Source organism: Scyliorhinus canicula, chromosome 9, assembly GCF_902713615.1.
Source record: "Scyliorhinus canicula chromosome 9, sScyCan1.1, whole genome shotgun sequence".
Taxonomy (NCBI): Eukaryota; Metazoa; Chordata; class Chondrichthyes; order Carcharhiniformes; family Scyliorhinidae; genus Scyliorhinus; species Scyliorhinus canicula.
Genome location: NC_052154.1, coordinates 187,289,079 through 187,302,096, shown reverse-complemented (window position 1 = coordinate 187,302,096; position 13,018 = coordinate 187,289,079). Strand labels below are relative to the sequence as shown.

General features: G+C 48.8%; 1 protein-coding gene across 1 annotated transcript in view; it reads left to right on the top strand.

Annotated features, from left to right (window-relative positions):
• The window catches only part of ano3 (anoctamin 3), a 313,721-nt gene that overhangs the window by 122,837 nt on the left and 177,866 nt on the right, over positions 1-13,018 (top strand). The window contains exon 12 of the mRNA XM_038808322.1: positions 7,207-7,341. Coding sequence (XP_038664250.1) covers positions 7,207-7,341 — 135 coding nt within the window. The remainder of the gene's footprint in view (positions 1-7,206; positions 7,342-13,018) is intronic.

Genomic DNA, 13,018 nt, shown 5'->3' with positions numbered 1-13,018 from the left:
GACAAGCACATTTTTAAGGATGCCAAATGCACAGAACCGTGCACACCTGTGTGCTCAGCCCTCACCAGGAAAGGATGAAGATACTATTTGTGCAAGATCTTATATGAGATGATGAGCTTAAAGTGGCTGACATCCCACTTACTGGTCGTGTGTGACATCCCTGTGGGCTCTGACCCTTCGACTGCCCGATGCCTGATGAGAGAATGAGTATGGAGAGATTAGAATTTTCCTTTACCCTGGCAAAGGGCATCAGATCATTCATCCATTTCCTGCACTGCACGATGGTCCTTATTTGAGTGCGGCAGGCACAGGCCTCGCTGGCGACCAACTCCCAGGTCGATGGGGTCAGGTGCTCCGAGCCCTCGGAAAGAGATGCCTCCGCCTTTCCTGGACGACCTGGAGGAGAATCCCTCAGGAGGCCTGGCTGAAGAATGGAGCAAAGGGTTTATAGCATTTGGTTGCTATGATAATGCAGATGTTCATCCCACATCTGTGCTGGGAATTTCCGACCCTGCTCACCACCAGGGTCATCTCAGCCCCACTGAAAGTCAGTGGACATTTGGTTGGGCCGTCGAATGTCCCGTGGCAGGTCCCGTTGCCATGGAGTCGGAAATTCCTTTTCCTTGCCTGTGGTGCGTGTACGCCAGGTGCTGTTTATCTATGGCTGCAAGATCTTCAACCCCCGTGAGTAATCAGTGGGACGGACGGACCTCTACCCACTGCACCACGAGATTCGAATAACTCTGCATAATTAATGAACTGAAAAACGTAAAATCGGGAACTAAAACCCACTTGGCTGTCCGCAGAGAATCACGCCGACTTTCCTAGTCAGCACCGAGCTTAGACTACTCCCCAGAATGGAAAACTCCCCCCTTGGGACTGTGGTGATCACAAGTTAACTAGATGCAATACAACTGAGCAAACACTAGAGGGGGCACGGGAGAGCCATATAAATAGACGGGGACAGGAAGTGAGGACACACTTCACAGAGGGCAGAACTTGGGGCAGGACACATACACCCACACCAGCTAGGAACACTGAAGGTAACCTTAGGAAACAGCTCTGAAGAGAGAACGAACTCACAATAAAGCATCTTCTCCAATTTGAGACTACGAGCTTTATTAAGACATGAGTAACAACACAGGGACCAGAATTGTTCGCTCCTCGATGCTACTCTAACCAACATTCAGCATCCGCTTAACATAACGGCCGCGATTCTCCGTCCCGCCGCTTCCGTTTTCTGGTGCGGCGAGCCTCCGCGGGGTGCAAGATCCTCTGTCCTGGCAGCCAGCCAATGGGGTTCCCCATTGTGGGCAACCCCCACGCCATGGACAACTCCGCGGGCGTGAGTGCACTGCCGGTGAAACAGAGGATCCTGCCGACGGCGAAACCAGCCCAATTTGCTCTGCTTTTGATTTTAATTCCTTTAGAAATGAACCCCCCAAATTTGTTTGCATTCTTATGGCTTTGACAGGTTTTAAAACACAGCACACAGCATCAAATATAACGTGAATTAAATGGAAATAGTGTTCGTACAGTGCAAGGCACTGAATAGACTGCAGAGTATTTGAACTTTGAAGATTGAAGGGTCATCAATACTAATGAATAAAATGTTAATTTTATCAATATGCTCTCTTCTTGCATAATACTGTCCAACTATTGACCCTATTCAATTATACAAAGACGGCAATTTGATAATGGATCTGACTTTAAATAATGCCAACATTAAACTGATTAGAAAAATGAAATCATAGCGTTGTAGAGTGCCATTAAATTTAAAATAGGGAAAGGTAAAAACACCATAGAGCCAGATGATCAAAGGCTGCTTTCCCCTTTGAGTGGGGAGAGCTGACTGGTGGTGATTTAACCTAAGGATCACCACACCTCAGGCGAGGGGCAAGGCTGAGAAGGCGGGGCCTTCATGAAAAACCTCAGCCGATACGGGAATTGAATCTGCGCTAGTAAAAACCGGAATGTCATGAATTCTTGTCAGGTTGAAATATTCAGCCAAGTTTACACAGCACTAATTTTTATTGGTCCTGTGGTTGGTGTTGGCTTGTCTCAGCTTGTTTCACTATGTTCAGTACAATGGCTGAATCAACTGGACTGCCTGAATCCACCAATTAGATTTTTTCAGATTGCATACGCCCATGTTTTCCAAACACTGCGGAAACTGGGGAAGAAATAGCAAAGCTTTGGGTATTTTGAAAAATTAATGCAGAGCCAAATTGAGCCAAATCTTTTTTTAATTCTTTTTTTAAATTCAGAGAACCCAATTTTTGTTTTCCAATTTAGCGTGGCCAATCCACCTACTCTGCATATCTTTGGGTTGCAGGGGTGAGACCCACGCAGACACGGGGAGGATGTGCAAACTCCTCACGGACAGTGACCCGGGGCCGGGAATGAGCCCGGATCCTTGGTGCCGTTAGGCAGTGGTGCTAACCACTGCGCTACCGTGCAGTCCGAGCCAATTCTTTCTGGGGGTGGTGGGAGCAGATCATGGCTGCACCCAGTCATCAGATCTTTTGCGGCACCCTTGAGCTTGAAAGGCTTTGCACCACAACCTGCTGGAAATGTGAACTGAAAACAGTGAGATAAGGACAACGGGGAATCATAGACATTGCAGAACAGTGGAACCAATGGTCCATTTCATTCACCAATAAGGTTTAAAAATTGGGAAAGGAATAACAAAAAAACATAGAAAAGGAGAGCGATTAGAGTGAACGCAATACAGAATTAAAAATGGAATGAAAGAAACATTAGTTTTGAGAGAAAAAGAGATAGAAAAGAAATGCAAGACGAATATAGAAACTATGCATTCAAATTTTCAAAATCTCCAACAATGAGTTACTCGCTGACTGTAAGGATTAGATTTATTAGCTACCTTCTCTTTCTGGCCAAAGTGGCTGTTTGACTTTGCATTAATAATCATCAATTTGTTTAAAAGCTGACATGGAGCTAAGTTTCAAACCTAATTTTCTGTGGTGAATCTAATGGATATTTATCTTAATTTTTGATCCCACATTCGGTGAAGTGGCGCCTTGATGTCACGAGGAGTCACGCTCACCTGACCTCTTGAAATCAGCTCTTTTGTCCATGTTTGGGCCATGGTTGTAATGAGGTCAGCAATTGATTAGTCCTGGCAAAACACAAACTAAGTATCAGTGAGCAGGTCGTTGTTGTGTAAGTGCTGCTTGAAGCTGCCTCAACGCCACCTTTCGGCTCTTGGTGATTGACAGCGAGTATGCTGATGCAGCGGTAACTGGCCAGATCGGATGTGTCCTGTTTTCTGTGTACGCGAGGTATGGGGCTGGTTTAGCACACTGGGCTAAATCGCTGGCATTTAAAGCAGGCCAGCAGCACAGTTCGATTCCCGCACCAGCCTCCCCGGACAGGCGCCGGAATATGGTGACTAGGGGCATTTCACAGTAACTTCATTGAAGCCTACTCGTGACAATAAGCGATTTTTATTTCATTTCATTTTCATACCTGGGCAATTTTCCACATTGCTGCGTAGATGTGGAATAGGTCGGTGCAGTTAGTTAAAGACCACAAGTCTTCAGTACTATTGGTGGAATATTGTCAGGGTGCACATCCATTGGAGTGTCCAGTGCCTTCATTAGTTTCTTGCTATCACGGGGAGTGAATCGGATTGGCTGAAAACTGTGATGGTGAGTAACTCCAGAGGAGGTCAAGATGGATCATCCACTCGGCACATTGGCTGAAGATTATTGCGAAAGACTTTTGCACTAATGTGCTGGGCACCTCAATAATTGAGGATGGGGATATTTGTGGAGCCTCCTCCTGCGTGTTTAATTCTCCACCACCATTCATGGCTGGGTATGGCAGGACTGCAGAGCTTTGAACTGATATGTTGGTTGAGGAATTGCTTCGCTCTGTCTATCGCTTACTGCTTATTCCGTTTGGATTGGTTTGGATTTGGATTTGTTTATTGTCACGTGTACCAAGGTACAGTGAAAAGTACTTTTCTGCGAGCAGCTCAACAGATCGTTAAGTACATGAAAAGAAACGGAAATAAAAGAAAATACATAATAGGGCAACACAAGGTACACAATGTAACTACATAAACACTGGCATCGGGTGATACATACAGGGGTGTAGTGCTAATCAGGTCAGTCCACAAGAGGGTCATTTAGGAGTCTGGTAACAGCAGGGAAGAAGCTGTTTTTGAGTTTGTTCATGTGTATTATCAGACTTTTGTATCTCCTGCCCGATGGAAGAAGTTTGGAAGAGTGAGTAAGCCGGGTGGGAGGGATCTTTGATTATGCTGCCCGCTTTCCCCCGGCAGCGGGAGGTGTAGATGGAGTCAATGGATGGGAGGCAGGTTTGTGTGATGGACTGGACTGTGTTCACGACTCTCTGAAGTTTCTTGCGGTCCTGGGCCGTTGCCATACCAGGCTGTGATGCAGCCAGATAGGATGCTTTCTATGTGCATCTGTAAAAGTTGGTAAGTGTTAATGTGGACATGCCGAATTTCCTTAGTTTCCTGAGGAAGTATAGGCTCTGTTGTGCTTTCTTGGTGGTAGCGTTGACATGGGTGGACCAGGACAGATTTTTGGAGATGTGTACCCCTAGGAATTTGAAATTGCTAACCATCTCCACCTCGGCCCCGTTGATGCTGACAGGGGTGTGTACAGCACTTTTTTTCCTGAAGTCAATGACCAGCTCTTTAGTTTTGCTGGAATTGAAATGAAATGAAAATCGCTTATTGTCACCAGTAGGCTTCAAATGAAGTTATTGTGAAAAGCCCCTAGACGCCACATTTCGGCACCTGTTCGGGGAGGCTGTTACGGGAATCGAACCGTGCTGGCTTGCCTTGGTCTGCATTCAAAGCCAGCGATTTAGCCCAGTGAGCTAAACAGACCCTAAGGGATAGATTGTTGTCGCTGCACCATTCCACTAGGTTCTCTATCTCCCTCCTGAGAGTTTGGCACGCAAGTAATCCTGTGCTGAAGCTTCACTGGGTTGACATCTCATTTTTCGGTATGCCTGGTGTAGCACTCGTCACTGAGCCAGGCATGATCCCGTGGCTTGGTGCTAACGGTAGGGTGGGGGACATGCTGGGCCATGAGGTTACAGATAGTGGTTGAGTGCAATGCTGCTGCTGCTGAATTCCCACAGCGCCTCACGGAGGCCCAGTCTTGAGCTACGAGAGCGCTTCTGAGTCCATCCCATTTCGCACGGCGGTGGTGCGGCACCATGTTGAATGCTATCGTCGGTACTCTGTCTCCACAACGACGATCCCTACGGTGACTCCCCTGTCCTGAGTACTCAGTAACACCTCACAGCCCACAAAGCTCCCGTTTGGCAAACTCAAATTACAGAGAGACAGAGATTTGATCAGCAAGGTCTGGAGATGAGTCAATTGCAGAGTATTAAGTAACCCCCTGAATCTGTTTGCAGATGTGCACATTGTTAACAGGCCGCTATTTTTGCAGCACATTCTGGTCAAGTGTATATTGCAGAACATTCACTGCTCAAATACAGTAGGACAGAAACCACGGATAAATTGAGCTCCCCGCCCAGTTGGAGTCACTTCAACTCCAAGAATAGGCGTGAGAATTGAACATACTTTTATTTCTCTAGTCCATGGAATAACAATTTCCTCGGTACCTTTTTTGACCCTCCCCTTTAGCTACTCTCTCCAGCTCTGTTACGTGTTTATGTGTGCTCAGTCACATTGGGCCATGAATCCCTCAGAGAAGCAATCAGCGTTGGATTGCCCACTCTGTGCCCACTGACTGACGTGAGGTATTTTCTGATGCTGTCTTGCTTGAGCTTCCGATCCAGGTGAGATCCAGTGAGGGCAGTGCGTCCCCAGAGCCTGGCATCGACGCCCAGCTCCATCAGAGGGGGACAACCCTCCCCCCCATGCCTTTTGTCTAACACTAGCTGTAATACAATTAGCTTAAAAGTCCCATAAAATCTAACGGCTCTTGAAAGGCCAGGGAGATGATAAGTCACAGAATCACAGAATTGTTATCCAACAGAAGGGGGCGATGTGGCCCGTCACGTCTACACGTCTCCAAGGTAAGTGGGTAGAATTTTGGGATGGCGCAGATCGGAGGTTACTATGGGCACGGGGGTGATCTTTGGGAGGGCTAAGGGTGTTAAATCTCAGGAGATTGGGGGGAGGGATCAGTGCTCAGGGGGCTGTGGGGGGCATTGGACCTTGGGGAGGAGGGTGGAGAGTCGGATCTCAGGACAATAGGGTGCGGGTGTGGGGGCTTCTCAGACCACGGGGGACATTGGGGGAGTTGGACCTTGGGGCGGGCAGAGTGGTGGTGGGTGGTCGGGGGTGGGGGCATTCGGACCGTAGAGAGTTAGGGGGATTGGACCTTCGAGGGGTGGGACCTCTGGGCGTGTGGGTGGATCGGACATTGGGAGAAGGCAGGCAGTGTGTGGGTTGAACCACGGTGGGAGGGGGTCCCAGTTCGGGTTTGCTAGGTTGGGGGTCAGACCGGGTGAAGGCGGCATCGGGTTGGGTGGCCGCGGGGGTGAGAGAAAGGCCAGCGTGTTCAGGGGAGGAGTCTTGTGCAGGTGAAGCCGATGGGGTGGAGGGAGAAGGGGAATACTGTGGGGGAGGGGGGGGGGGGGTTGGTTGGTGTGGAGCGGGGGTGGTTAGTGTGCAGTGCTGAGGGCAAGTCCTCTGGGGTGGGGGGGGGGTGGGTGGGAAATGACTGTGGGGAACTGGTGGCCGGGGGGGTGGGTGGAATCAGTGGGTGAAGGGGTGTGGAGGGAGCCCCTGTGGGAGGTCTTGTGTGTATGTGTGTGTGTGGGGGTGGGAGGAGAAAGGGGGGTAGTGTTGGTCAGTGCAATAGTTACCCAGAAGTTAGGAGAGTTTTTAATTTCTCTAGCTTGGTCTGGGTAGCTATGGATGTAACCCAATCGAAACCACCCGATTTATGTCACATTTACGGATGGCTACCAGTACCGGGGAATGTCCCAGAGGAAGTTTGAGCTTCAGGAAAATTGTCATGCAAACCTTACCTGGGAACGCCCGAAGGGGATTCCCCAGCGTGGCTCTGGGGTCCCCCACGCCACCCCCCCCAAAATCCGACGGTTGGGAGATGGGACGTTGCGGACAATAATTCCGCAATATATTTTGTTCCACAAAATTGTCACAGAAGGCAAAGTTTTGTGCAGTGTTAAGCAGTGCTAATTATTGTTTGTCATTCATTATAGGCGCTACTTTGGTGAAAAGATTGGCCTGTATTTTGCATGGCTGGGATGGTATACCGGGATGCTTATTCCTGCTGCCCTGGTTGGATTGTTTGTATTTCTTTACGGATTATTTACAACCGAGTCCAGCCAAGTCAGGTAGGAAAACATTACACCTCTTGCATAGATAATGGAATGATTCAGGACTATTGTGGCATTGCTTTAGTAACAATCAAACTCTGTGAACAATGGTTAATATTCCCAGGCATTGTGCGGTGAAACTATACATTGTCTCCAAAAATTACTTGTGAATTTACTGGGTTGAGTACCCAAATTTATTATTTTAAAATGGATTAAAACCACATTCTGATGACTTGACATCACACACAGCCAACATGAGCTGCACATTTGTATCACTGTATGTTCTGCTTTCCGAAACTATTGAAATGGAGACAACATGTGTGCAAAGCCGCACCCAGGAGCCTTGGAAAAGGTGAATGGGGGTCATCGCCGAAAACATTTACCACGTGACCAGGTGATCGCCTGGGAACTCAGTTGGGTGGAGACAAAATCACATGGTCCCTGGCTAAACGAGGAATTTTGAACAGTGAACTAATCAAGTTACAATTGGTGTACACTAATCATGACCATAATTGAATCGCTGGGCAGTTGAAGAGCGAAGGTCACGTGACAAGTCAATCATTGGAGTGCTTGAAGCACCAGATTACTCTGCAGCTGACCCATGGTGAGGGAACAGTTCCCAGAGTGGATTTTGGATCTGAATGGCTCCATCCAAACTGCAAGTCGTAGAATTCTGTCTCCTGATTTTCATTACGCAAGTGTTGTGGAAAGAGGATTGAAAACTAAACCAACCCACCGCAGCTGTCTCCGTAAGGATAGATAAACAATCCGTGCACAAATTTAAATTGCAGGAACACCCAGTGTAAACAGCAGGATCACCCAGTGTAAACAGCTGGATCACCCAGTGTAAAGAACTGGATCACCCAGTGTAAACAGCAGGATCACCCAGTGTAAACAGCTGGATCACCCAGTGTAAACAACTGGATCACCCAGTGTAAACAGCAGCTTCACCCAGTGTAAACAGCAGGAACACCCAGTGTAAACAGCAGGAACATCCAGAGTAAACAGCAGGAACACCCAGTGTAAACAGCAGGAACACCCAGTGTAAACACCAGAAACACCCAGTGTAAACAGCAGGATCTCCCAGTGTAAACAGCTGGATTACCCAGTGTAAACAGCAGGATCACCCAGTGTAAACAGCAGGAACACCCAGTGTAAACGCCAGGAACACCCAGTGTAAACAGCAGGATCACCCAGTGTAAACAGCAGGAGCACCCAGTGTAAACAGCTGGATCACCCAGTGTAAACAGCAGGATCATCCAGTGTAAACAGCAAGATCACCCAGCGTAAACAGCAGGATTACCCAGTGTAAACAGCTGGATCACCCAGTGTAAACAGCAGGATCGCCCAGTGTAAACAGCAGGATCGCCCAGTGTAAACAGCTGGATCACCCAGTGTAAACAGCTGGATCACCCAGTGTAAACAGCTGGATCACCCAGTGTAAACAGCTGGATCACCCAGTGTAAACAGCAGGATCACCCAGTGTAAACACCAGGATCACCCAGTGTAAACAGCAGCTTCACCCAGTGTAAACAGCAGGATCACCCAGTGTAAACAGCAAGATTGCCCAGTGTAAACAGCAGGATCGCCCAGTGTAAACAGCAGGATCACCCAGTGTAAACAGCAGGAGCACCCAGTGTAAACAGCAGGATCACGCAGTGTAAACAGCTGGATCACCCAGTGTAAACAGCAGCTTCACCCAGTGTAAACAGCAGCTTCACCCAGTGTAAACAGCAAGATCACCCAGCATAAAAAGCAGGATCACCCAGTGTAAACAGCAGGATCGCGCAGTGTAAACAGCAGGATCACCCAGTGTAAACAGCAGCTTCACCCAGTGTAAACAGCAAGATCACCCAGCATAAAAAGCAGGATCACCCAGTGTAAACAGCAGGATCACCCAGTGTAAACAGCAGGATCACCCAGTGTAAACAGCAGCTTCACCCAGAGTAAACAGCAGGACCACCCAGTGTAAACAGCTGGATCACCCAGTGTAAACAGCAGCTTCACCCAGTGTAAACAGCAGGAACACCCAGTGTAAACAGCAGGATCACCCAGTGCAAACAGCAGGATTACCCAGTGTAAACAGCAGGATCACCCAGTGTAAACAGCAGGATCACCCAGTGTAAACAGCAGCTTCACCCAGTGTAAACAGCAGGAACACCCAGTGTAAACAGCAGGATCGCCCAGTATAAACAGCAGGATCGCCCAGTGTAAACAGCAGGATCGCCCAGTATAAACAGCAGGATCGCCCAGTGTAAACAGCAGGATCGCCCAGTGTAAACAGCAGGATCACCCAGTGTAAACAGCAGGATTACCCAGTGTAAACAGCTGGATCACCCAGTGTAAACAGCAGCTTCACCCAGTGTAAACAGCAGGAACACCCAGTGTAAACAGCAGGATCGCCCAGTGTAAACAGCAGGACCGCCCAGTGTAAACAGGATCGCCCAGTATAAACAGCAGCTTCACCCAGTGTAAACAGCAGGATCACCCAGTGTAAACAGCAGCTTCACCCAGTGTAAACAGCAGGAGCACCCAGTGTAAACAGCTGGATCACCCAGTGTAAACAGCAGCTTCATCCAGTGTAAACAGCAGGAACACCTAGTGTAAACAGCAGGATCACCCAGTGTAAACAGCAGGATCACCCAGTGTAAACAGCAGGATTACCCAGTGTAAACAGCAGGATCACCCAGTGTAAACAGCAGGATCACCCAGTGTAAACAGCTGGATCACCCAGTGTAAACAGCAGGATCACCCAGTGTAAACAGCAGGATCACACAGTGTAAACAGCAGGATTACCCAGTGTAAACAGCAGGATCACCCAGTGTAAACAGCAGGATCACCCAGTGTAAACAGCAGGATTACCCAGTGGAAACAGCAGGATTACCCAGTGTAAACAGCAGGATCACCCAGTGTAAACAGCAGGATCGCCCAGTGTAAACCGTGGGGTGTTGATTTCAGCTGCAGAGCCAAGTGACCAACTTTCTAATGTCAGATTCACTTTTTCTTTTACTGGACCCAAAATTATTTTTTCTATCCTTCGCAGTCTCGAATCAATTTGTGTGTGTGCTTGGGGGGGGGGGGGGCAGCACGGTGGCACAGTGGTACCAGCCTCCCCGGACAGGCGCCGGAATGTGGCGACTAGGGGCTTTTCACAGTAACTTCATTGAAGCCTACTCGTGACAATAAGCGATTTTCATTCATTTCATATGTCACGGCGCCGAGGTCCCAGGTTCGATCGCGGCTCTGGGATTCTGTCCGTGTGGAGTTTGCACATTCTCCACGTGTCTGCGTGGGTTTCACTCCCACAACCCAAAGCTGTGCCGGGTAGGTGGATTGGTGACGCTAAATTCCACCTTAATTGGAAAAAATGAATTGGGTACTCTAAATTTATATATTTAAAATAAATTTGTGGGTGTGCTTAAAGATTGAGTGTGTGCAGGTGTGAAATCTGGATTATTTTTAGAATTGTTCTCAGACCGGTTTATAATGAAAAGCAAAGTGCAATTAAAAACCAACCACTTTTCTTCTTATGATCTCAAATAAACCTTCTGACCTTGGGCCCAATCTAAATGAATGGGAGCAGAGCCCGTAATGAGTGCGTTTAGCCGGATGTTTCCCAATGCTCGCAGTGTCGGGAAACTCCATGCTATTTACAGGTACTCTGGTTCTAATCAGGGCTTCAGCGGCGATACCCCCGCCAACGCCCCACTTCGTGCTGTTTCCTGCACTGAGGAGCACTTCTCAATGGAACTCGTCTGTGCTGGAGGAGATCGGGACACTATTTGTAAATGGTGTTCCATTGTCTTGACCCACCCGACATAATCCTCGAACCTCCCCAACGTCCCAATTCACCTGTAAGGGGATCCTCAGGCCCCAAGCAGGGCACCCCCGAGCCCAATCACCATTGTGGGAGCGATGCCAGCTTGGCACCTTGACACTGCCAGGCTGGTATCCAAGGTGCCCAGGTGGTAGCAGCTGTGCCAGGGTGCCACCCTGCCCATGGGTCAAGCACCTGGGGGCCTCTGTTCCCCGGATGACCCTCATGAATGCCGGTCAGTATGGCCCCCTTTCCTGGGGTGTCCGAGGTTTAGATCCCAACGCCCCAGGTACATCAAGGGGATACATTTTAGAGTAAGACTAGCTGTCTCAGTCTGATATGGATGCCTGAAAAATAGTGATCCCGCCCATAGTGGGCGAAATTCAAATCGCGACGATTCGCGCGATCATGTTTCATCTTGTTATGCTGCCTTTCGAGTGCAGCACAGCAGGTAGATCGCAATGGCGATCTCCATCAAGGGAGAATCTAACTAATGCCCCTTGACTTTCAATGACATTACCATCGTTCAATCCCCCACTAGCAACTTCCTGGGTGGGTTTCCATTGACCAGAAACTGAACCTGACTAGCCAGGGCGGCACGGTGGCACAATAGTTAGCACTGCTGCCTCACAGGGTGACTTTCTGTGTGGAGTTTGCACGTTCTCCCCGTGTCTGCGTGGGTTTCCTCCGGGTGCTCCGGTTTCTTCCCACAGTCCAACGGTGTGCAGGTTAGGTGGGTTCGCCATGCTAAATTGCCCCTTAGTGCCCAAAAGGTTAAGTGGGTTATTGGGTTACAGGGATAGAGTGGAGGCGTGGGCTTAAGTAGGGAGTTCTTTCCAAGGGCCAGCGCAGGCTCGATGGGCCAAATGACCTCCTTCTGCACTGTAGATTTGATGAAATATAAACACTGCGGCTACAAGAGCAGTTCAGAGCCTGGGTATACTGCAGTGAGTAACTCACCTCCTGACTTCCTGAACCCTGTCCTCCATCTACAAGGCACGAGTCAGGAGTGATTGGTGATTGGGCACGGGGGTGCCCTGCTTGGGGCCTGAGGATCCACTGATTCTCCCCTTGCCTGGATGAGTGCAGCTCCAACAACATTCAAGAAGCCGTGGTGAATGCTGTTTGCAGCTGACTTTGAGCTATGTGGTGGGAAACACGAGTCAGTATCTGGAGAACTGCAGTGTACACCCGTGGACAGGGGAATGAACATCAGTAGACCAAAGTCCCAATTTCTGGGCTGCCACTTTGAGCCTGGGGAACAGTATCAGGTTGGAGATGTAAAGGTGAAGTCTTGGAGAAAGTGAATAGTTTTGCATGCCCAGGGCCAGTGGGGGCAGAGGGCGGGAGTATGGAAATGGAAATTAAGCAACCGATTTGGTCAAGTTGGAGTAATGGGACAAAGTGCTATGTGAAAGAAAAATATCGCAGAAACTTCGACAAGCCAGTTGTATGACAGGCCGTGTTACATTGGGCAGAAACCTGGGCAATATCAAGAAGAGAAGAACAACAACTGGATACTAATGAGAAGTGAGTGTTAGGATGAAGGTGTGGAGTAACAGGAAAGGAGAAGATCAGAAACTAGCAGATCAGGGGATCAGTGAAGATTGTGGGATCAGCGAAACAAGTAGCTATCTAGAGATTGAAATGGCATAGTCATCTCTCGCGGAGAGAGAGGGAGGAAAAGTGGTGAGGCAGGTGGATCGCAACGGAACAGCCGGGAAGATGGAGAAGAGGAAGACATACTATGAGATGGGAAGATATGGTGGCGAGGGACTTAAACGCTTACAAGATTGAAAGAGGAACGGGTGACTGACAGGAAGAGGTGAAGAAGGGCGATCAATCAGCATTGTGGCGACCACAAGTACAATGGGAGAA